The 24,645-nt window shown below is 38.8% G+C and overlaps 3 protein-coding genes across 4 annotated transcripts in view; 2 read left to right on the top strand and 1 right to left on the bottom strand.

Moving 5' to 3' along the window:
- Nucleotides 1–1,549: 1,549 nt before the first annotated feature.
- On the bottom strand, nucleotides 1,550–7,173 carry MRPL32 (mitochondrial ribosomal protein L32). Of its 2 annotated transcripts, none has more exons than XM_008072396.2 (3): nucleotides 7,012–7,173; nucleotides 4,741–4,922; nucleotides 1,550–2,094 (listed from the first exon to the last, which is right to left on the bottom strand). In XM_008072396.2, exons 1-3 carry the CDS (start codon nucleotides 7,139–7,141, stop codon nucleotides 1,840–1,842), a joined length of 567 nt encoding a protein of 188 aa, XP_008070587.1. In that variant the 5' UTR covers nucleotides 7,142–7,173; the 3' UTR covers nucleotides 1,550–1,839. The 2 variants fall into 2 exon arrangements, with proteins under 2 accessions (XP_008070587.1, XP_008070589.1); XM_008072398.2 differs by lacking the exon at nucleotides 7,012–7,173 and adding an exon at nucleotides 6,758–6,829.
- Nucleotides 7,174–7,335: 162 nt separating this feature from the next.
- Nucleotides 7,336–19,083, top strand: PSMA2 (proteasome subunit alpha 2). The gene is made up of 8 exons (XM_008072395.1): nucleotides 7,336–7,441; nucleotides 11,382–11,458; nucleotides 12,164–12,296; nucleotides 13,751–13,873; nucleotides 14,557–14,638; nucleotides 16,452–16,525; nucleotides 18,663–18,720; nucleotides 18,804–19,083. Exons 1-8 carry the CDS (start codon nucleotides 7,401–7,403, stop codon nucleotides 18,918–18,920), a joined length of 705 nt encoding a protein of 234 aa, XP_008070586.1. The 5' UTR covers nucleotides 7,336–7,400; the 3' UTR covers nucleotides 18,921–19,083.
- A 5,292-nt stretch (nucleotides 19,084–24,375) lies between these two features.
- CUNH7orf25 (chromosome unknown C7orf25 homolog) overlaps nucleotides 24,376–24,645 on the top strand; it is a 2,756-nt gene continuing 2,486 nt past the window's right edge. Inside the window, exon 1 of the mRNA XM_008072394.1 lies at nucleotides 24,376–24,629. The gene's annotated coding sequence lies outside the window, so the exon portion shown is untranslated. The remainder of the gene's footprint in view (nucleotides 24,630–24,645) is intronic.

Genomic DNA, 24,645 nt, shown 5'->3' with positions numbered 1-24,645 from the left:
ATTATCTATAGAGGACTGCCTTAACAACATACAGATAAGCACTTGCTCTGGAATCTCAAGTTTTAAACTTGGATAAAGTCAAGCCTTGAAAGAGATGTTTGCTGGGATTCTAGTATTTTGGGTTTTAAAGATGTGCTTTTACTGAATGCACTTCAACAATCATTGGTCTATATTGTATCCCCATGAAATGAGTCGTTTGACCTCTAGGAATGTTAACATGAATTACACCATTACATATCCTCATTATGAAGCCCTGTGGGAGCCATATTCCTCAGGCCTTAGTACCTTCTTGATTGTCTTAACTTGTGAAGATTGATCCATTCTTTCCAGCAAGTTCAGAGTTGAATTTGCTGCCTAGTATAGTGTCAGGTTATTGTGGTTTGCATATTCGTTACATTTAAATACATCCCTGGGTTTTATCATGTCTACCAATTTTCTCTTTAACTATAATTCCCTTACTTGCCTATAATGTGTTTCAATTCGCTATCTCATTTAATTTTGAATGGGGCAGAAAACAAAATAGCAATTCTTGACATCAAGGTACACATAGATATGAGGTAAGTAGAAAATAATAAGCCAGGAGCAGTGGCTCACACCTGTAATCCCAGCACTTTGGGAGGTGGAGGTGAGAGGACTGTCTGAGTCCAGGGGTTTGAGACCATCCTGGACAACTTGGCAAGACCTCATCTCTACAATAAATCAAAAAATTAGCCAGGCATGGCAGCGTGTGCCTGTGGTTCTACCTACATGGAAGGCTGAGGCAGAAAGATCACCTGAACCCAGCAGGTAGAGGCTGCAATGGCCTTAAGTGTGTGACTGCACTCCAGCCCGGGTGACGGTGAGATGCCCACTCAAAAAAAAAAAAAAGAAAAGAAAATAGAAAAAGAACTGTAGAAAGTTAAACCAAAGAGACTGCTACAAAGAGATAAAAATAATAAAATGTAAAACAAACTAAAGGACATTCTAGGAAATAAATGTAAAATTTAGCACATTGTTGGTATACTAAGGAATTTGCTCACATATCTCTACTAAGTCTCTCCCCTAAAACATGAACTATCTAGTATATTCTGAATGTGATTTTGATTTTGAAAAGAACTACTTCTATCAAGATTCATTAGCATATGTTCTATATAAAGTGAATTCCTCCAGAAGCAATTTTAACTTACTAAAATAAAATAAAATAAAAAAACCTTTTCTTGCTACCACAACTTCCATCTTAAAACACAATACCAAGAATTCAAATAATAGCCTGTTTTCATGTGTTACTTAAATGAAAAGTATTTGTGTTAACTGGGGACACCAATAAGGCGGGAGGTGAGTTAGGATTCAGAAATTATCGGTGGGGTTCAATGTTCACTATCTGGGGAATAGGCCACCCAATCCCCACCACTACACAGTATGTTCATGTAACAAACATGCATGAGTGCCCTCTGAATCTAAAATAAAGATGAAAAAAATGTGAGTAGTTACATAGTCTCATCTTAAAAACACAAAACAAAAAATAAAACCCCTGGCAAACAAACAAAACCATAGCCAAAACATATGATTCTTGCTCCAATTTAAAAAATTTTTTCTTTTATTTTTGTTCTGGATATTTGTTTATTTAAAACCTTATATGTAATAGAAACAGACATATTAATCCACTGAATCTTTACATAAATATTTTCAGAGTTTACTCATAACATATTCCTCAAATTACTCCACACAAAACTACTTATAAAGAAAGCTCTATACTATATCGATGATTTTTTTTTAAAGTCCAACAAATTAAAAACAAAGAATCTTCCTCTCTTCAGAAATGTTCTACTGTGAAGTTGTCCTCTTTTAACATCTTTAGTGTCAATTCTGGGTGAACCAGGAGGGTCGCTTTCTGTCTCGTTCAATGATCCTCTTGCCTTGATTTTGTTCAGACGGTGTCTCTCCTGTGTACAGTACCAAAGTCTCTACGGTGGGAGCCTTAAAAGGGCCCCCTTCTTGTTTCCCTATCTGTCGTCTGATTTCTGCAGTCTCCTTGCACACCTTCTCATAGCAATAGCCACAAAGGACATGTTTCTGTTTCAGATGACCACATTCAGGACAAATGTCTATATTGTTCTTTAAAACAACAAGCAAAAACATATTTCAACAAGAGGCAATATAATGCACAAGTAATCACTGACAGGAGTAATACTTACATTTTAACTTTTTTTAGAATATTCAGGCAACATGGGGTCACAGACCATCTAGTTGTACCTTGCTTTAACAACTAAACTGAGAACAAGCAACACTGAGTCTGAATTAGTGAAAACTGGGACTAGAACTCAGGTCCACCAACTTTGAATTGGATACACTTATACTTAAAAACAACAGCAATATTTATATAAAAAGGTACTCTATTTACCCTCACTCCAAATATTAAATATCAAACAAAAATCCATTAACACAATGAAATGAACCATGCAATCAGCATCTTAAATAAGACATAAAGGAAAATTAAATTCACTTGTCTCTCACTCTATATTGGGAGAAAAGATGATAAGAATATTACAAGTTGGCTTGCTCTGCTTTATCATGACGTAATTCAAATTCCTGTATAAAATATAGGTTTGGTATATGGTGCAATTTTTCTGTTTATAACTGAACACTGATTATTCTTTAATGTAAAACTCTTTTACATGTTTCAATCTGAGGGTATTTTAATGAGTTTTTATATGTGTCTATCTAACTTTAACTATATATACATATAGTGATTGGTTGGTTTTTTTTTTTGAGTCAGTGTCTAGCTCTGTAATGCAGGCTGGAGTACAGTGGCTGGATCATAGTTCATTGTAACCGCACTACCCAGTAATTTTTCTTTTTTTTTGTACAGATGGTATCTCACTATGTTGCCCAGACTGGTCTCGGACTCCTGGCCTCCAGCAATTCTCCCACCTCAGTCTCTCTCAAAGCGCTAGAATTATAGAGGTGGGCCACTGTGCCCAGTCACAGCTTTAACTATAAAATAAAACAACTATATTATAGCTGCTAAAAGACTTATCAACATGTTCTGAAGAGAGATTTGAAAGAAAATACAAAAAAATAGTAAACAGAAACAACAAAGCTTCAAACACTTCATAAAATTAATATACTAACATTTGTGAGGCAGAAAACAAAAGAATTTCATTTTCTAGAAAGAAGAAACTTGCATATGACTGGCTTCACCATATTCTCTCTTTACTCCACTATACTAAAAACTGGACTGCATGTCCAAATGAAGGTATGAAAAGATTCCTACAGTCAGTTGGTCATCTTTTCATGATCTGAGTACTCAATATATTATATGTAGCAGAAAATAATTCAAAGAAAATAAATGCTCAAGATAAGCTATTCTCTCAGAATAAATGCAATAAGGGAAGTCATATAATAGAAGAGTATAAGATATCATTCCTAAAATCGTAAGTTCTCTTGACCAAACTTTATGAATTACAGTGTTTTGTTTTTTGTTTTTTGTTTTGAGTCATAGTTTCGCTCTGTCATCCAGGCTGTAGTACAATGGCATGCTTATGGACACCGCAGCCTCGACCTGCTGGGCTCAGGTGATCCTTTCGCCTCAGCCTTCCAAGTAGCTTCCAAGAACCACGGGCACATGCCACCTCTCTTGGCTAATTTTTTGATTTGTTGCAGAGACGAGATCCCCCCAAGTTGTCAGGCTGGTCTTGAACCCCTTGGCTCAGGCAATCCTCTCACCTCTGCCTCCCAAAGTGCTGGAATTACAGATGTGAGCCATCGCACCCAGCTTATAGTGTGTCTGAACTAATAAAATCTTTTTTAGTTACAGATTTAAGTTCAGCCCCAACATGGCTCAGTAATACATCCTGGCTCTTGTTCTAAGGGTTTGGCTTAACAGTAAATGTGGGAGCTTATGGAAGTCAATTCTTTATTCTTGAGTCTCATCTATATAGTGCTGATGCTTTGGAATGCCATGAAGTAAACAATAAATGAAATCATAACTGTTAAAGCCATAAATTAACAGACCAGAGGAAACAGACACTACAATTTTTATTTTTATAGTACATCCACATTGTGGGGAGGGGGAATCTGGAATTGTCTGAGGATAGGAGCACACAAAGAAAAATTTTAAGGGAAGAATATGAGCTCAAAAATTAGATTGGTAGGGCTCAAACCCTGGCTCTACCACTTAATAGTGGTGTGACCATAGGCAAATTTTTTGTCTTAGTTTTTTCATTCTAAAAATGAAGAAAATGGTATTTGCTCTGGAGGGTTGTTATTAAGATATGATGAGCTATAAAAAACAGAATGCACTGAGATACTGCATAGCACTAAATAGATGTTAGCTATTTTATTACTTATCGCAACAGTTTTTCTTCACAGTATTTTATTGGACATGTTAAGAATAAAACAAACATGCAAGGGCTTTTTAAACCGAAGATCCAATATATCTACTGTTTCTGGATTTAATTCTAGGCATGTTTACCCATCTGTAGTTCAAAAATCACACTTCTCAGGACTGACATGACTCACAATTTAAAATTCACGTAAGTGCTTTAGAGTCTAGTCCTCGGTCCCATCTCCAATTTCCTTCCTTGACTGTGTTTCCACTATTTAGGCTAGAGCACAGCAAACATAATGAGAATATTGTTACTTATTCAGGCCAGAGGAAAGCAGACATATAAGATCTAAGAATAACTTATCCATAGGCTACATGAGGCTATTCAATGGCAGACCTGAGAAAAAGCACACCCACAAAAATCAACATATTACCTTAACTTTAATAAGTTTCTGAGGGTTTCTTCTCCTACATTGGTTAACTTCAATGCTGCGTCTGTTTTTGGGAGCTGCCATCCAAAAGATATTATCCAAAAGGCTGGAATTCTCCTTACTTCCACTAGTATCATTTGCTGGCTCTATAAATATGGCTGGACCCTGGACTGCTAATGCTGGTCCTGTAAAATAAAATACAGAGATTCAGAATTACTTTCCAGCTTCTAAACGACTATTTACGTATCACTCTCCTTAACAATCAATGGTCACACACATACACAAAGATATGTAGAGAGAGATAATTCAGAATGTTAAATTCAGTAACCAGAAAGCTTAACTGTTCATACAAGATAATTGTAAGAACGCAGATAAAATTTTTTCTTAGTGGAACCTGCTGAAACAAGATCAGTGAAATTCAAGAATTTCTCACTTCATAAAATACAGGACTCAGAGGGTTAGCAGATAATGTGAATAAAACCCTAATGCCTAACTTAAACAAGCCAAACAAACAAAATTCACTCAAATGCTCACATTCTACTTGGTAGGCAGTAGTAACTCATTCATTTGCAAGACTGAGATTCCCTAAATGCATTTCTTACCTGTACTAACTGTCCATTGGTCCTTCTTTATTATATTCAAATGGAGTTAGCTCCTTTATCATATAACCCAGTAACTCCTTAAATAACTTAGTTCTTCATAATATTTAATCTTGACTCCTGTCTGTTCTCTAAAGAATACAGCTAGCTTACCACTTCTTTGCATGATATTATTTATGTAACTATCAAAGTTTCACTTTTGTTTTTCTAAGTTGCTCATAAAATCAAGAGAGATTCCTTTGCCTTTTTCTTGCTATTATCTGACTTGAAATACCACTTTTGATTTTAAGAACTCTTAAAAGCACACAAAGCTCTCTAACACTTAACAACTGATATTCCTTTTCAATATGTCTAAAAGTACCGCTAAGCATTGAGCTAAACATAGCCCAGTGGTTAACAAACACAGGTTGTAAGACTGTTTGTGTGACCCATTGGAAAGTGGAGACACCTAATGGGATTGTGAAGATTATTCCAGTAAGTACATGTAGAAAGCTTACTTAGCACATTGCTTGACATATAGTGGTATATATAGTGTGTGTTTGATATATCTGTCTATCTAGATATATTTAGATATCTATCTATTTATTCTCCATTCAGACTGCCTGGGTATTATCACTTTTGGGTACTTCAAAACTGAGTAGAATGTAAATGTCAAAGGAATGGCAGTTTTAGCATTCAAGACACTTCCAATTAAAATTACTCCCAGAAGTAAACAAGGAAAGCAGAATTCATCTGTGCAGAGCTCAGATAACACAGGAGAACAACAAGCACTGCAGATGCAACATCGGGGTGGGAGGACTGAAAAGGAAAGACAGGACAGATACAGAGTGGTGACCTTGATGTCAAGTGAGAACTGAAGAACTGTCTTCCCAAGGCAAATCTGCCCAAACCCCAGCACGGCTTCTATCCACATAAGGCTGTGTCCCTGGGATGCTCTCAGTCTTTTAAAGTGCCTGCCTGGAAAAGTTCAAAGCTGCCTGCAAAATTTCCTATTTATTCTAGCCAACATACCCCTGCTAGTAGGCCCTGAACTCGCTTTCTTACAGCATCTACACAAAAGGGCTTACAATTGTAAACATGTATCCCTTGCAACTCAGAAGCCTCTTTCTCTCTCAAGGACCAGAGTCATTTCTTTGAAATCTAATCCTCAGGAAGGGCAGGGACTTCCATCTCCCAGTCTCTGTGGGACACCAGAATACTACGATCATCGCGAGCTAGCCAACACAGCTGGCTAATCCTATCTACACTGACCAAGCCTTTGCACCATTTCATTTCTCTGACTCTATTGAGGCCCCGCGCTCCCGCCCCTCACATTCTCCCCTTAAAACGCCCAAATCACCTCTGCACAAACTGAGACGGAGCTCAGCTCTTTCTCGTACTGTCACTAGTTACCGGATAAAAATCTGTTCTCAGCGCTTTACCTAATGCCCGGCTGTAACTTGTTGTTGACACAAGCATGGCTTACATTCTATGCACCAATGGAACCAGCAAGCAGGAGAACTTTTTCCTTCTTCAGGGGAAGGCGTGTATAAAGAGCTGTGTGTTCTTGAGAAGTAAGTGTCACGAACGACGTCCCCTAACGCGCGGCCTCGGATGAGAAACCGGGTTGTGTCTATGTCGCTTCCCCGGGCGCCCTCCTGCAACCTTCTCCCCCACGAAACCCTCCTCCACCTACCCCACGGGGAGCTGGGAAACCCTGGCCAGCTCTGCTGAAGCTTCTGCTGTAGTCGCTGCCAGCAGTTTCGGAGCCGTCCCCGGGCCGCCGACCACCGCGGAAGCATAATCAGGAGCATGGCCGACGCCATTTTCCTCGCCGGAAAACGACTCCCCCTTCGTGCCCTGCCTCCGGGCCGCTGGGGGCTCGCTTCGATTTTGAGCATGCGCACAGACGCCCAGTGGGACCGACCTCCGCTCTTAGAACTACAACACCCAGCATGCTTCTGGAGCGGGCTCTGCCTCTTTCTCCAATCAGCGGGAGAGGAGGAAAGAAGCGGGGCGGGGAAATGAAAGAAAACCGGCTGCAGTGCGCATGTGTACGAATGTGCCTTTGCTCTCCGGGTAAAGATGGCGGAGCGCGGGTACAGCTTTTCGCTGACTACGTTCAGGTATGGCAGGCGCCCTCGAGGGTCTTCCGCGGAGCAGAGGTTGCGGGAACTCCGTTGATTTCGTTCTTTCCCTCCTGACATCTGTATTGGTGCTTCTGGAGGGCTCCACAGGGAGTGGAGGTGGAAATGCAGCTTTGCAAAGTCATTTGCCAGGCCGGCCCGGGCCCGGGGAAGAGCGGTGCCGGGAGGCCGCGGGAGGTTCGTGGGGATCCGTGGCGATCTTGGGGCTGCGGGAAGGTGAGGCCCCTAGACAAGGATTCGTTTTCGCGTTGGGAATTAAAAAATAAGGCAGTTTGGACTAACCGTCTCCGGGTGGCCCGTGGAAAACCAATGGTTTCCTTCGTGGCCCAAGTAGGCTTGGTGCGGGAGTTTCTGAAATTCGGGGTCTTGGTCAGATATGTGGGGTTCCCTTTTTCTTGGAAAACGCTCAGCTTTCCTGTTAGGTCAGAGTCTTCGTCTCCATTTGGCACTAGTGCCTTTCAAAGCCTCTCGCTTTCGGTTTCTTCGATGCTCCTTAGAAGCATAAGAACTAAAAAATAAAGGTGCTGAGCTATCAGTTTTTTTATGAGCCCCTAACTACTAGGCTACAATTTGCGCTTTGACCATTTGTTTGTTTGTTTTGGAGAGGGATGTTTACTTTAAACAAGATCATAGGCTTTTCGGACAAGGGATTAAAGTAAGTAAGTATATTTTTCAAAATACAGTTGAGGCGAATCATCGTTCCCAATGTAAGAAAATCATTGCCGAAGAATTTTAAAAATTGCCTGGGGAAAGATTCTGATTTGACTATTTTCTTGAGGATCAGTAATACCCCATTTACTTCAAATGTAGTCCTGACAACTGAAGGCAGGTGTGATATAACTTGTTGAATACTTTCTGTATAGATGCAACTTAACCTACTCCAACTTTTTCCTCTACCATATATCATGAATGTTATTTCAGCATCATGAAGATGACCTAACCACAGCTTGCACAAATTAAATAACTTGTTTAAGATCATTGGTGAGTAGCTGAGTTGACATCCACACTGGGTTCTTTCTGGTGACAGAAGTTAATGCACTTTTCATCACATTATGTTACCTTCCTAAAGCCCAAAAATCTTCTTGGCAATTTTCAATAAGAAATGAAGGTATGTAATAGTTCTTGTTTGTAACATTTGAATGAAATTAATTCTGCAATAAAAGTTCTCATATACAATAACAGAGAATAATATGTGCAAGGTAGTCACTGTTCATATTTATGAACAAAGCATTTGTGGTCTTTATTTTTTCAAGACAGTGTCTTGCTCTGTCTCCTAGGCTAAAGGGCTGTCATAGTTCACTGCAGCCTCAAACTCAGTTTCAAGGAGTCCTCCTGCCTCAGCCTCCTAAGTGACTGGGACTACAGGTGTGGGCCATCACACCTGGCTGATTCTTTTATTTTATTGTTTTAGAGCTGGAATCTCGCTCTGTTGCTCACACTGCAAATGTGATCCTTTATCTCTAAGAAAGTATAATCCTAGTAGAGCTGAAACATAAAACAACCATACATCACCAGGGACTGAATCTTTTTTTATAGCAAATTTGTTGATTACTCACTCTGTTATAGATAAAAAGAAAACATTTGTTTCCAGCCTCTTGTTATCAGAATTATACTGATGGTGGACATAGCTAGAGGCGATATAGGATTAAAATATGTTCTTGTGGATTACGTCTGGCTGGGGATATTGACAATGAATTAGTAACATTAGTACCTGTTAATGAATTCTGAAAAAGGTTCTCTTACTAAGATATTTTATTTTAAAAAAGGCGAAAGATGGAGCATTACTTTAGATTGGGGAGTCAGGAGAAGCCCGTACTTGGAGGTGATTTTTGAGATTGGAAAATCAAAAGGAACCAGCTATTCGAAGATTTAGGACTATGAAGAGTTGTAGACAGAGGGAAGAGCATGTATGAAAGCCCTGAAGCTGGGAAGGAGGTTAAGCTCTTAGAGAAATTAAAATGAGGCAAATGTGCTAGAATATAGTAAGCAAGGAGGTAATGTGGGTGAGGGCCAGTCATGCAAGGCTTTGTAGACCAAAGTAAAGAGTTTTACAGGATTAAATGGGGGTGACATGGTACAAAGGTAACTCTGGACAAGGGTGAAACGTAAGGTTAAGAAAGAAGAAAACTAGTTAGAAGGCTATTTCAGTTATCCTATGTAGAGACGTAATACTTTGGAATGTGGTTGTGGCATTATTAAATATAAAGATGGTTGATTATTCAGCAAGTTCATGGGTTAGTGAGCTTTCACACAGAAAGATGCAGTGGCAAGAGTATGTATATACAAGTGATTCTGGGAGCAGAGAAAAGGTAACTTTTTAAAGTTTGTGTGAGCCTTTAAATGTTCCCCAGATGTATGTAACTAGGTATTGAACAATAATTGAAAAGTGGATGGACCCAGAAAGTCATTATATGATTATTGAAATGGTGACCATTAAAGGGGAAAAAGTTCAGCCTAATTTTTAAATTTAAATGGCAATTAATGTTATTCTGCTCTAATTAGCTAATTGCCTATGTCAAGAGTCTTTAAGCTATTGCCCTTAGGTTTATTCCTTAAATTGATCTAGATGTGTCTCCATCAGCCAGATGACTGTGGATTCTTGGTACTAGGTTAGATACTGGAATCCTGACTGAGCAGGGCTTACGGTTTACTGAGGAAGACAACTATTTTAAAAATAATTCAAATATGATGAATCTTGGCCACAGAGGAAGTACAGGATACCATAGGCATGGGTGTTAGATGTATTCAGCTTAGTCTGAGGGTCAAGGCAGCTTCCCTGAGGATACAACATTTCTACTAAAGACTGAAGGATGGCCAGGAAGATGTTCATTGGGCAGTAGAGAGATGCATTTTAGACAGAGGGATTAACCTGTTAAAGAGTTTTTGAAGTCTGAGAGTAGTCTGTCTGGAGCAAAGTGGGTTGGTGTGAGTTGAGACTTGAGTGACAAGAGAAGTATCCATAATTTTACAAAGATAAAATAGATGGCCCTCTGAAACTTAAGGTGATCTTTTCAGTAGTAGATGGAGCTATGGACCTAGCTGTGTCACTTGGACAAATTACTTTCACTCAAGGACTTTTCCTTTATCTGTGAAATAAGAAATTGGTTCATGATGTATATAATAAATCAAACTCAACAACTAGGTTGAAATAAAGTATAACCTAAAAGGCCATTTTGGAATAGTATTTGGCTGCCAAATCCATGAAACCAGATCCGTTAAGTATAACCATCTAATGATGCCTAGAAACAGTTTTATATTATATAGAGAATATTTTGTTGCAAGTGATATCTAGGCCTTATATCTTAGGACAGGTTTCTTTCTAAAAACCCTCCACATGAAATATATGTTGCTGTTTGTTTTTTAACAGACACATTCATGTTCTTAATGACATTACTATTCAGTGTTTGCTTATTTCTAATTTTGTGCCTGAAACTTTTATAGGCATTACTTATCACCACAGCCCTTTGAAAGAGGTACAGTTGTCCATCACAATCCCCAGGGGATTGATTTTAGGACCCCCAGGAATACTCAAGTCCCACAGTTGGCCTTGTGGAACCCACTGATATGGAAGGCTGACTGTAGCTACTGTAGTATTTTTATCTCCATTTTACAGATGAGAAAACAAAGTTTAAGTGACTTGCCCAAAGTCACAAGGTTGGTATGTGGTGAAAAGAGGCAACAGTAATGATGCTGATCTAAGTGGCAGGCAGAAAATACCAAGGGAAAGATAAATCAGTGCTTCACAGTCACCTTTTAAACTTAGTTTCTGCACTACTTCATGGAAGATTTCAAAGGCCAGCTAGTCTCTGGAATTTGATTAATGGGAATGACCTTTACTACCTGCCTACTCTCAGAGATGTTCCTGCAATACATATTTGATGATGTGTTAACTTAGCAAATACCCGTGTTTCTTTTTAAGCCCTTCTGGTAAACTTGTCCAGATTGAATATGCTTTGGCTGCTGTAGCTGGAGGAGCCCCTTCAGTGGGAATTAAAGGTAATTAAACGCTTCATTTATTTCAGATCCCTGTTAATAGTTATCCTGTTTTAAAAATTAATTAGTAATCAAATTATAAAGAGTTGTGGCAGCATAATGTAACAGTTCTTTTTGTTAATTTACAGTGGTTTGAAGTTTAAAGAAAATAGCAATAAACTAAGGAAGTGATTACTATTTCTTATCAAAGCAACTATAGCACTTTTATTTTATTAATTGCGATAGCCCACAATAGCTTTTCTCATTCAGAAAATTGAGTGTTCTTTTGTTTTTTCACCGATTACTGCTGTGGCAGTTTTTATCCTTATAATTTAGGAAAGTTTAATTATAAAACAATCTAAAGATACTAGTTTTATATCCTAGTACCCTTTTAAAAAAAGGCTATATTATTTATTGTAAATTTCATGTTATAAGAATAGTAGGCCAAAAAAGGCAGAAATCCTTTATTTTAAAACATGTAAACTCTCAGTTATCCTAGAGTGTTTTACAAAAGGTTGAAAAACTTTTCACTGTAGGAATTGTTTTTAGTACAGCATAAATGGCCAGTGAGGCACCATTCCTTAAGTAATTTTGATATAGGAATCCAGAAGAAAAGGTTTTATAAATTAAAAGAAACACCACAGGACTTTGGGTTTAACACACCCATAATTAGAAAGCTGTTAAAATATTGCAAGTGACTAAACATGTCGGTCTTTTTCTTTTTTAAAGCTGCAAATGGTGTGGTATTAGCAACTGAGAAGAAACAGAAATCCATTCTGTATGACGAGCGAAGTGTACACAAAGTGGAACCAATTACCAAGCACATAGGCTTGGTGTACAGTGGCATGGGCCCAGATTACCGGTACTTTACACCATTTGTAGCGTTTCTCACCATCTCATGAATTGATCATAATCTGTACTTCCAGGAGAAAAATCAAGGATCTTTGCCTTCCTTTAATCTTCTAACTCCTTTTGTGTGTGTGTGTGTGTGTGTGTGTGTGTGTGCTTTGTTTAGCAACAGCAGCCTCATAGACAGCTGAATTTACTTTGCCTGTATGGGTTACTTTAAGGAGGATAACTCATTGCCACTCCATTGTAAAACCGGAGATAGATACAGTTACTTACTCCTCTTATCGCTGTTAGTGGCCTTTCCCTTCTGATTAGGATCCCTCCTTTACTATCCAAGGTCTGGGCATAAAGGGCTTTAGTGTTCTCTAGTGCTTTTTAAAATGATAAAAACAATACACGTAGTACACTGTATTTTAAAAAAGTATCAGGCAACAAAAGAAAGCATCACTATCCAGAGTTAACTTTATTCCTGTTCTTTGCAAGGGACAAAATTCTCAAAGGCCACTGAAAGTTGCAGAGTATGGTAGCCAGCCGGATCTAGATGCTCATATGATCACTCCCTTTATATTTCACAGGAAAAGAGACTAATCCTGTTACGTCAGGGTCCCAGCAAGTTTATCATTCAACAAGTGTAAGGAGTGTTACTTTATTACTCATGATTATGTGGAGCAAGATAGGTAGAGCCAACATTTCACATAATGACTCAGGATATGCAACAAGGTCACTGGAATGTGACCAGGCTTCAGGACAGTGGATCCTGTTACCACTGTATAGAAGGGTTACTGCAGTGTGCTACCACTGATAGAATAAACTGGGAGGGATGGGACGCAGAAGGATAGTGTGCATATTTCAGACCCGTAGTATATGAGCAGGTAAAGATAAATCCTGTTTGCCTTGGTAATATATTTGGTTGTTGTATAGTATATTCTTAATATCTGTTGGCAAATTTTATATATTTTTAAGTTATAAGTAGTTTCTTGCTATTTCTTAATCTCTGAAGGGTATTTTTTGAAGTGCAGGCAGCAAAATAAAAGCAGTCTGTGGAAAAGATTGAGTCAGACTGGAATTGTGTGCCTGTGTATTCATGTGTGTGTGTTGACTAGAGTGAGCTATAAAAAGGCAGGCTGCCCTCAGGTAAAAGAGACAACCTTGAAGAAACTATGGAGGGAGATAAAAGCTCTCATTTTGTACTTGTAATCTCTTTTAAGCTGACTGGTACCCTAAGTCCTTAAATTCCTTCCTCTTACTTTTTTCTCATTTATCTCCTATTGTTCAGCTCATCTGTGATGCTCTGATATATTCTTCTAAATTAACTAGAATCAGGTGTTAAGAGTAAGACTAAGAACTGATAGCTACCATTAAAGAGATTTGTGTTAAATTTGTACTGTAAGTGTATGCCTATAAAAGGAGAATGAGTCTTTAGCAGAGTATTTTAATTTTAATTAAATCTTATTTTTTCCTTGTTAGAGTGCTTGTGCACAGAGCTCGAAAACTAGCTCAGCAATACTATCTTGTTTACCAAGAACCCATCCCCACAGCTCAGCTGGTACAGAGGGTAGCTTCTGTTATGCAAGAATACACCCAGTCAGGGTAAGTTGCTTTAATTACTTAACATGCGCCATGAATTAGGGGGAAAAATTCATTTTAAAAGAGTGGGTGTATAACTAGAAGAGGACTTACTTTTCTTGTATTTGCCTAACAAGTGGACAAAATCACTGTGATGAATATTTCTGATCTTAACTGGATCTAGAATATTTTTGTGAGGGGAAAAATTGTGAATGCTTTCTTGTTCAGCAGAAAACAGCTTCTAGGTATACAAAGTCCTTTTGCCATTGATTAAAACACTTTTTTTATGGGCAGACTGATTGCTTCTAACCAGAAATGATTGAAAGCACATGATGAAGACAGTAGCTCTTTGACACACTTGTGTTCATTTTAACTCCAATTTCTTAAATTTGGGTGTGGATGAGACAGTATAAATATATTGGTTGAATGCTGAATGCTCTCATTTTATTAGGATGCTAAATGTTACTCCACACTTGGTAATTTTCAGTGTCTTTGGGTGTCACTTCATTTAATCCAAGTGTTTGACTGCTGCTTCTTACTCCATAAAGATAATTAATTTTTAATTGATTGATTCAGAAAGGTATTAAATAAATACTTTTGAAGGAACTTTAAAGTCTGATTCAGTTTACCAGATAATTTGCTTAAGTTCTTGAGGATGTCTTTAATACCATGAAGACGCCAAGTAGTTTTTATTTTCCTTTCTGCAGTGGTGTTCGTCCATTTGGAGTTTCCTTACTTATTTGTGGTTGGAATGAGGGACGACCATATTTATTTCAGTCAGATCCTTCTGTAAGTATCATTGGACATATTTGAGGGATGTGTTAAGAGTGCTTTTTGAATAGCTGATAGAAATAGAAACCATAAAAACTTTGCAGTTTAGCAGTATTTTCTCTTTCATTTTCATTTGGGCTTTAGAACGTATGAAGTAGTACATATTTGTGTACACTTTAAAAAAATTTTGGCAGTTCAGTCATCTGATAAGAAAGCTATATTAGTTCTGCCTTCTGCTGCCATATTCATTAACTTCACATACTTGAGTGATGTATTGAAATAGTTATCAAATCCCTTTATAGAATTCTGTTACTTTAGAAAGTACTGCAGTTAGAGATGATATTGTAATCCTTGTCATCAGTTTAATCTTGAGACTCACTTGAATGTGACTCTCACAGCAAAAACATTGATCTGTCTTGAATACAGTGTTTGGCGAAATGATTGTGTAATCAGTATCTTGGGTGAGTTGTCTACTCTAAAGCAGAAGACTGGTGTCTGGGTAGAAGGTGTTCATAAATGATAGTTCTCCACATCTGTCCCATTTGTTGTGAAGAGAATCTTTTTTTTTTAGTTGGAGTCTCACTCTGTCGCCCAGGCTAGAGTGTAGTGGCACACTCACGGCCACTGTGGCCTCGACCTGCTGGGCTCAGGCAATCCTTCCTCCTCAACCTTCCAAGAAGCTGGAAATATAGGCATGTGCTACCATGCCCAGCTAATTTTTTGATTTATTGTAGAGATGAGGTCTTGCCAAGTTGCCCAGGTTGGTCTCAAACCGGTGGACTCAGGTAGTCCTCTCACCTTGGCCTCCCAAAGTGTTGGGATTATAGGTGTGAGCCACTGCACCCGGCCAAGAAAATCTTAAGAAAAAAAAAGTTAAAACTAGGAAATGTTCTTTTGTATTATGGATTATTAGATAATTGCAAGTTCAATCAATGCAAACCTAATGATCTAACCTTATAACCTGAGAAAACAAAAGAAAAACATTTTGGTTATTTATTATTTAAATCAGAAATCAGTTTGGGAACTTTGACAGTGTTGTTACTCTATCTCTGAACTTCTGAAGCTAAACGACAAGCCCTTCTACCTTCCTTTCCAATGGGGTGGATAGCAGAAACCACCATCTCTGGAATTCTGGTTTCATCTTTTGCCCTATTTTTAGCTGTTGTATCGAAAAGAGGGTTGTTTCATTCAAAATATATTTGATATGTTTATTTCAGTGTTTTTTCTATTTGCATATATATATATTCAACAGATGAGGCTGTGTTATATATATGTGACATTTTGCTGCTGCTTTTATTAAACTTGAGATGACAAAATATCAAAACTTTTGACTATTTTAAATGAAAAGCTGCCTACTTTTAATTTATTCACTAATAATCAAGAGTTGCTCGCTATTTTCCAGATATCTGTGATAGATTTTTAGATCCCTTCAATCTGTTAAGCTACAATATCACTCTTGTTTATATACTTTAAGTTAACCTCAATTTCTTTTAACTGGCCTTCTAAAATTACTTATGTACAATAAATTGCATCATCACCAATCCATCATTAATTTTATGAGTTTTGGTACATGTAAATGCTTGAGGAAACCGTCACCACAGTCAGGGTGCCAAACTTCTCCAAAACCTCCAGAAGTTTCTTCATGCCTGGCTTTCACTCCTCTTAACTGCTTAAAAAATAACCTATTATGTGACATGTTCCATTTCATTCCAGTGATATTCTGTGACCTTATAAGTCAGAGACAATTATAGAGCCAAAAAACAAATGGCAGGATAATATAATTATATCAATGTTTTAAAGTATGATTCTTTTCTCTTCCCTTCCTGATTAGGGAGCTTACTTTGCTTGGAAAGCCACAGCAATGGGAAAGAATTATGTGAATGGGAAAACTTTCCTTGAGAAAAGGTAGGCTCTAACTAGATTCATTAGCAAGCTCACATTATGGTTTTGAGCACTCTAAATCATTGCTATCGTGTATCTACATAAATTTGTTGTATTACTGTGTATTTGAATCTAGTTACAGATAAAAGAAGCAAAAAACTTTTGGCTTCCTAGCTTTCAGTATATTCAGTGGTAATGTTATTCATTTCTTAAGGACTTCTCTTTCTTCTACATTCTTTTTTTTTTTTTGAGTTGGAGTCTCACTGTTGTCCATTGGAGTACAGTGGCACGCTGCTCACAGCCACTGCAACCTTGACCTACTGTGTTCAGGCGATCCTTCCACCTCAGCCTTCCAAGTAGCTGGAACCACAGGCATGTGCCACCATGCCTGGCTAATTTTTTTTTTTCTTTCTTTTAATTTATTGTAGAGACGAGGTCTCACCATGTTGCTCAGGATGGTCTTGAAGCCCTGAGTGTAGGCAATCCTCTCACCTCCATTTTTTCTACTATTTCAGTGGGGGGAAAGAACATTGTATTTGGAGTAAAAAATGGGCAAAAGTTTTTTTTTTTTTTTTTTTTGGTTGGAGTCTCACTCTGTCGCCCAGACTGGAGTGCAGTGACCGCTCCTGGCCACCTCAGCCTCAACATGCTGGGCTCCAGCGATCCTTCCGCCTCAGCCTTCTAAGTAGTTGGAACTACAGGCACATGCTACCACGCCCAGCTGATTTTTGATTTATTGTAGAGATGAGGTCTCGCCAAGTTGCCCAGGCGGGTCTCGAACCCGCGGGCTCAGGCAATCCACTCACCTCAGCCTCCCAAAGGCGCGGGATTACAGGCTGAGCCACCGAGCCCGGCGGCAAAAGTTTTTTAATGATTTAATGATGACAGTTTACATTATGACAGTTAAAAAATAAATGTGAAGCCAAATACCTGGTGTTGAAAATAGACTTAATATATGATGTGCATGTTTGATGAAAAGTGGAGCACTAGGTAAAAGTCTGCTCTCAGTTCCTGGGCACAACAAGCCTCTCTCACTTATTTCCAGCTGTATTCTACATTTGGTCCTTCAAAGCTGCCCATTTTAACAGAAAAATTTTTTACATTAGTCTTTTTAATTGATCTAAAATAGTTACACATTTTGGGGGGTACATGTGATTTTTTGATACTTCTATACAACGTGTAATGATAAAATCAAGGTAATCACCTCCAATTTATACCTTTTCTTTGTGTTGGGAACATTACAAATCTTCTAGCGACTTTGAAATATATAGTAAATTATTAATTATAATTTCCCTACTGTACAATTGAACACTAGAACTTATTCTTTCTGTCTTAACTGTATTTCTTTTTAATCCCTTAACCATCTTTTTTTATCCTCTCACCCACCACCTTTCCTTCCCAGCCTCTGGTAACCACTATTCCACTCTCCACCTTCATGAGATCCAATTTTTAGCTTCCACATACAAGTGAGAGCATGTGATATTTATCTTTCTGTGTTTGACTTACTTCACTTAACATAATGACCTTCAGTTCCGTCCATATTGCTGCAAATGACAGGATTTCACTCTTTTTGGTGGCTGAATATTTGAAAATTGTTAAATTGTTTTAAACTTTAATTTGCAGTAAATAGTTTCACATATTAATGTTATAGTAATGTTAAGGTTATTAAAAATCTTTAACCTGGGATTAAAGGGTAGACTTAAATAATGTTAGGATCTTGAAGCACTTTCCTTTTCCTTTTCCATATTCATGAGTCTTCCAAAGATTTCACATGTTGTAATATGTTACAGCTTATAAGAACAAATGAAACTTTAGGAAAGGTCTGGGTTTTTTTTTGTATTTTTAAAAATATAATATTGCTACCACATCCTGATTAAAGTGTTCATACATAAGGAGAATTTCCTCAAATAAACTCATTTTAGGGTTATATTCTTTTCATGATGTTGGGAACTGAATACAAAATAATTGCCAAGTTTTTATTTGGGGACAGCTATCTCAATGAGGTGGTAACTGAAAGAATTAATGTGTAATTGAGTATTTTTAAGAGTGTCTTGAATTTTTAAAAGTTCTTATGCTGTTGTTATGATTGTATTTAAATAGCCATAAAGAATGTAAACAGTGCCATAAGTCATTATGTATTTTTTTCCCCCAAATTCATTAGATATAATGAGGATCTGGAACTTGAGGACGCCATTCATACAGCCATCTTAACCCTAAAGGTAAGCTCAGTATTTATAAATGGGTATATAATGACTTCATAACTGCTTGGAAATTTGACTTATTTTTCCTCTCTTCTCAATAGGAAAGCTTTGAAGGGCAAATGACAGAGGATAACATAGAAGTTGGAATCTGCAATGAAGCTGGATTTAGGAGGCTTACTCCAACTGAAGTTAAGGATTACTTGGCTGCCATAGCATAATAATGAAGTGACTGAACAATCTGGAGTTTCAGATAATATATCTACTTAATTATGTTAATGTATGTTTTGTTCTGCAGACTTTTTTGCATACTTATTTCTACATGGTTTAAATCTGATGTTTTTTAAATGACACTTATAAATCATAATAAACTGTTAAACCCAACTTCCAGCCTTTTAGGAATTAGTAAAATTTTAATATAGTTACTTTCTGCTTTTTATCACAGTTGATTTCTGGAAACTACACTGCAAAGCAGAATGATGAAATCACTTCTTAATTTTCATGTAATTTTGGTTAAGTCAGATCTTATTGCCCTCGTTATTATCAGATGCTGCCTGTTTCCAAAAAGAAAAAATGCTGATTTTGGTAAACATCACCGCTTTTAGAGCTTAGGGAATTGGCAGATTTTCATGGATTCATGAAACAAGATAGGAAGCATGGGTGTTTTTAAGTACCATTAGGTGTGGATCAATGAAACCCGAGGGTACTCTGCAGGGCTATCCTGTAGCTATGAAGAGTGCTAAGCCAAACAGATTGCCTGTGGGGGATGTATTTTGTAAGTAAGTAAACAATGGTTTGCTGGTCCCTATTGGTTTCTCTGTCACAAATAGGTAAACATATTTAAAAGGAATCCCCTAGACTGTACTAAACCTTTTTATTAAGAATGAACATAAGTGCTGGAAATAAAGTGTAAATACTTAAGTGTCAAAACTGTGGCTTAAGGCTCTCATTAATGTAATCTCAATGAAATCAGAACCTTCACTGTAATTAAGGTCCCTAGAAGCAAGCAAATAATAGAGTAGTATCTGAACTGAACTTTCATATGTAAAGGCATAATGCTTCGTTTTGTTTCTTTCATTTTTTTTGTTTTTGTTTTTGAGTTGAAGTCTCACTCTATTGCCCAGACTGGAGTGCAGTGGCCGCCCCCAGCCACCGCAGCCTCGACCTGCTGGCCTCCGGCGATCCTTCTGCCTCAGCCTTCTAAGTAGCTGGAACTACAGGCGTGCGCTACCATGCTCGGCTAATTTCTTTTTATTTATTGTAAAGATGGGGTCTTGCCAAGTTGCCCAGGCAGGTTTCGAACCCATGGGCTCAGGCAATCCACTCACCTTGGCCTCCCAAAGCGCAGGATTACAGGCTGAGCCACCGAGCCCGGCCTTCTTTTGTTTTTTTTAAAGTCACCTTAGGATAAAAGAAATCATGTCATTAATCTGGTTCATAGAACATAGGGAGGGCTTTAGGAGACTAATCATTCTTACCAACTTTAAAGGGATAATAGGCAATTCCATGTTTTAACTGTAACTCAGAAGTTTTTGACTAACATTTAACTAAGTTAGGAAAAGAACCTTATTTTGGAGCATTTTTTATCAGGATTCTCAGTTCTGTTACTTATAATCACTGTGATGCTTATATCTGGTTTTAGGTGGCAAAAGCATTATAGGAGGCAGAGATTGCAGTTGACTACCTGTTTCAAGATGTTTGTCTTGAAGACCTCATCTAATAATCTCTCCTTATGGGCTCTAGTTATATTGTGACTCCAGCACAATAGAAAGTGAATGTAATAGTAAAAATGAATGGCCTTTGAAGTCAGGTCTCAACTCCCCCTTTTACTGGCTGAGTGACCGTGCAAAATAATTATCTGAGGGTTTTCTAAAGACCTGATTTGATAATGCAGGTGAAAGGCCTGGCAAAGTTAATGGTTAGGTACTCTGTGTTAGCTGTTGTTGAATTTGCTTAGGCATTGTCTAATGTTTGGTATTAAAAGACCAGAGGAATGTCAAAATTCTATAATTAAGGGAAAATTACAGGCGTGCATATTTAAGACAAGAGGAGAGCCCATATAGGTTCTACTGGCTGCTAATAATTCTACAGACTAAAGGGAGGAACAATTAGCTGAAGCAGATTTTATCCGGGTACTATTTTCTGCCTCCTGCCCCCATTAAGTGCAAAGCCCAGGTCCAGTTGACGCTGCCTATAACACTTCTTCCTTTGTTCTTAGTTTATTATTTTCATGGGCATTGTAATTAAGCTTTTCTTTTTTATCTCAGTTCTTGAGAAGCTCAATTCTTTGATGTAGCAGCCCTCTGCATCTATAAACTTTCCTAAACTCTTGAATCATTTCTAGCCTGTGGAGCCTAGCTTCTTTTAATCTTTAAGTACATAATGCTTCTAATATTCATAGCTCCTCCCTTCTTTTGGTTCAGTTTGTATTTTTTCTCACCCTTAAAAACTTTTGTCTCCACTTGTTCTGTCCTTTCTTTTTCCCAGTTCCTGACTGAACCATGAATTTAAATTTGCAAAACACTTATTAGCAATGAGACATAGAGATGTTTAAAAATTTACATACATGGAAGCAGGAGGGAGTTGAAAAGGGGAAATAAGGAAGAAGACTAATACAGAGCTTTATGATTATTGAGTGTTCATACACTGGACATCACTTAGTTAATAAGAAAACATCAAAGGGGTTTTCATTTATTGCTCAGTTGTGTTCATAGATGAAACTGCCAAGCATTGTCAAAAAAAGAGCAAACAGCTAACACTTCTTCAAAAGCCATGTCCTTGTGTTCCACTCTTTGAAAGCCATCACTTTTAATTTTCTTAGGTATTTCACCAGGTACTTGCCTTCATATTTCAGAACAGTAGGATAATACGACTTTTTTAGATTCCTGAAGTTTAACCACTATATAAATTTTCTATTGGCAAGATGAAAATTTAGACCTCTTGTATTACTGACTTCTCCTCTCCCTGCCTCATTTTAATTAAATCGTGTTTTAAGATTTTTCTTATGACTACGTAAGTATATTATAATTGTATTTCCTAAATCACTTTCTGGGGTGATATTACCTCACTTTTTTTGGTTTGCTTTGTTTTCTGTATGGCTGTCACTAATTCTTGCCAGATTCCCCCAACAGAACTGTGGTACCCTTCTCTGCATACTGTTTTCCTCACTGTCAGATATCAAGGTAATCTGTAACAGTTCTCTCCCACTCCTGGAGAAGTTTCTCTTGGAATCCTGTCTTCCTCCTCCAATCCAGGCTAGTGGTTTGTTTGAAACTATCTTTATTTTCCCCTCCTCCTATTAGCTGGATTCAAAAATTCTAGGTTAGAAATAAATTGTCTCAACAATTTGAAAGCATTACTCCGTTCTAAATTCCAGCATTGCTGATGGAAAACCTAATACTATTATTGTATATATGATGTCAAATCTTTGTTTATAACTCTCCCCCAACCCACACAGCTCTTAGGAGTTTTCTGTCTACAGTGTTCTGAAGCTTCACACTGAATTGCTTTTTTGTGAGTTTCTTCACATTCATTGTGCTGAGTAGGTCCTTTCACTGTGAAAATACAAACAAAAACTCTCAGCTTGGTAAATTTTCTAATGTGTTTTTGAAAAAATTTTTTATTTTCTTTTTGTTTCTAAATGCCTCCTAATTGGACAATGAACCTTTTTATTTTTGCTTGATTTTTCATCTTTTCTACTTTCTAGATTTTTTTTTTTGAGTTGGAGTCTCACTCACTCTGTCACCCAGACTGGAGTGAAGTGACACCTCACGGCCACTGCAGCCTCAACTTGCTGGGCTCAGGTGATCCTTCCACATCAGCCTTCCAAGTAGCTGGAACTATAGGTGTGAGCTACCATGCCTGGCTTATTTTTTGATTTACTGTAGAGACGAGGTCTCAGTAAGTTCCCCAGGCTGGTCTTGAACCCCTGAGCTCCAGCAATCCTCTTGTGTCGGCCTCCCAAAGTGCTGGGGTTACAGGCTTGAGCCACTGTGCCTGGCCTCTAGATTTTTCCAACTCTTCTATTGATGCTTTAGCATTTGGGGTATTATTTTTATTTTTGAAGAACCATTTCTTGTGCTCTGCCATCTCCACTTTAAAAAAAAAAAAAAAAAGGAAAATCCTTCTCTTGTTTTATGACCAAAATATCTTTTGAGGATGCTAATTACAGAATACTTTTAAAAAACAGTGTTCTATTTTCTGTTTGCTTCAAATTCCAAACAGAAAAATGTTGTGAAGTGCTGTATTTGTGAGTGAGGCCCACACCTACTTAATCTGGGGAATGCGGAATGTCAGTGTCTACAAGCCATTTCTCTAAGGTTTTCATCTGCTCAACTTCACAGAAAAATAGGGTTTTGGGGAGAGGGTAGTGGGGAAGTGGGAGAGGGTGATGGAGGAGCAGCAGAGGGTTGCCAAGCATTCTGGGAGAGGCCGAGAAGGGGCCACTGGCATTTCACCATTCAGTAGGAAACTTCATAATGGCACCTCTTCCCTCTGTTGGGCCTGTGTCCGGTCTCCTGATTTCCCTGTCTTCCGCCTCTTAAACTAGTCTTCTGCCTGGGGAAGGATGGGGAATGGCCCAGCTGCACTGGATAGAAGTGGGGACCGACCGACCCAAGTGTTTGCTCTTTCTATAGACTTTTAGGCAGTTAACATTTTCAATCCTGTCTCCCCTCCCTTATGCCTTCAAGGCACCTGACGTTGAAAGGCCTTTCAGGGGTTCAGTTTTGTGAGTCACTTAACATCCCTTTCTGCAGGCAGTTTGCTGAGCTCTGCTGACTGAGACTTCCATCTGCAGAGAGACTACCTGGGTACAAATAACCTCTCTTTTGCTCACTTATCTGTAAACTATGTCTACCTTTTGGGTTAAGAGTAAATAATAAATTAATGTATAAAACACTTAGAACAATGTCTGCTGTGTAGTAAGCATTCATTAAGTTTTTTGTTCCTGTTCTCCAAAAATGTGTTGGCATATTTTGTCTGCAGTCATTTCCTCTCGTTCTCTTTGTGTGTTCCCTCTTTCATTGCTTTGTCATTTAAGTAAGGTTTGGGTACATAGGCTTAATCTTAACTTGAAGTCCTCTAATTTATAAAATTAGCTTCACTTCCCCAAAGCCCTAATATTTCTGGGTGACCCTGGGCACTCTACTAAGCTCACATAAATATCTCAGCCCTTCGGAAGCTACCCAGTCATTTGCTCTCCTCAGGACAGCTTATCTCTGTAATTGCACACTTAAAATTTTTTTTTTAAAGATTGGGGTACAATTCAGGGTTAGGTATACAAACGTCGATTATGCAGGTACCCTTTTTGATGAGGTGTGCCTCTCCCTCCCCTGGCAGTTTCCCTCAGCTGCCAATCTGCTCCCCTCCCCTGGGCAGTTTCCCACTACTGCCATAATTGCCCACTTCTAACGGGGAGCCAGGATGGGGCAGTGGAAAGTGCTTTGGCGTGGGGTCGGAAATCCAAGCGCCATTGCTTACCAGCTGTGACCCGTGACAAGCCCCGTAATGTTAAAACGAGTCAAAAAAACGCCTGGGACCAGGGCGAGTTCTAGCGGCCAGCGCCCCAGTGAGAACCGGGCCCAGCCCGCGAGCTCCGCCGCGCCCCTTTCCTGGAGCCGGGTGGGCGCGCGCTTCCAGACTCGCCCCGCGGCGAGAGCGGGAGAAGCCCTGTGCCCTCGACAAACATGGCCGCCGCGCCGGCGTCACCCCCGCTAGGGAGGCCGCGCTGCAGCCTGGGAATCGCGGCTTCGGCGTCACCCGGCCCGGAACCACGTGACGCAGAAGACTCCCGGCGGCAGGGCTCGCGCGGGTGGAGCTGCCTCGGCGTTGGAGCGGGGTGGGGGCTGCCCGGGTGAGGTTTCCCGGCGGGTCCTGGCCTCTGCGTGCACGCGCCCGCCTGCTCGCGCTCGCGGTCCTGAGCGCTGCCGGTGAGGAGCCGGGGAG

The sequence above is a fragment of the Carlito syrichta genome, unplaced genomic scaffold (genome assembly GCF_000164805.1).
Source record: "Carlito syrichta isolate Samal-C Ts95f unplaced genomic scaffold, Tarsius_syrichta-2.0.1 Scaffold315149, whole genome shotgun sequence".
NCBI lineage: Eukaryota > Metazoa > Chordata > Mammalia > Primates > Tarsiidae > Carlito > Carlito syrichta.
The sequence above is the reverse complement of the archived record's forward strand: the minus strand, read 5'-3'. Positions and strand labels throughout refer to the sequence as shown.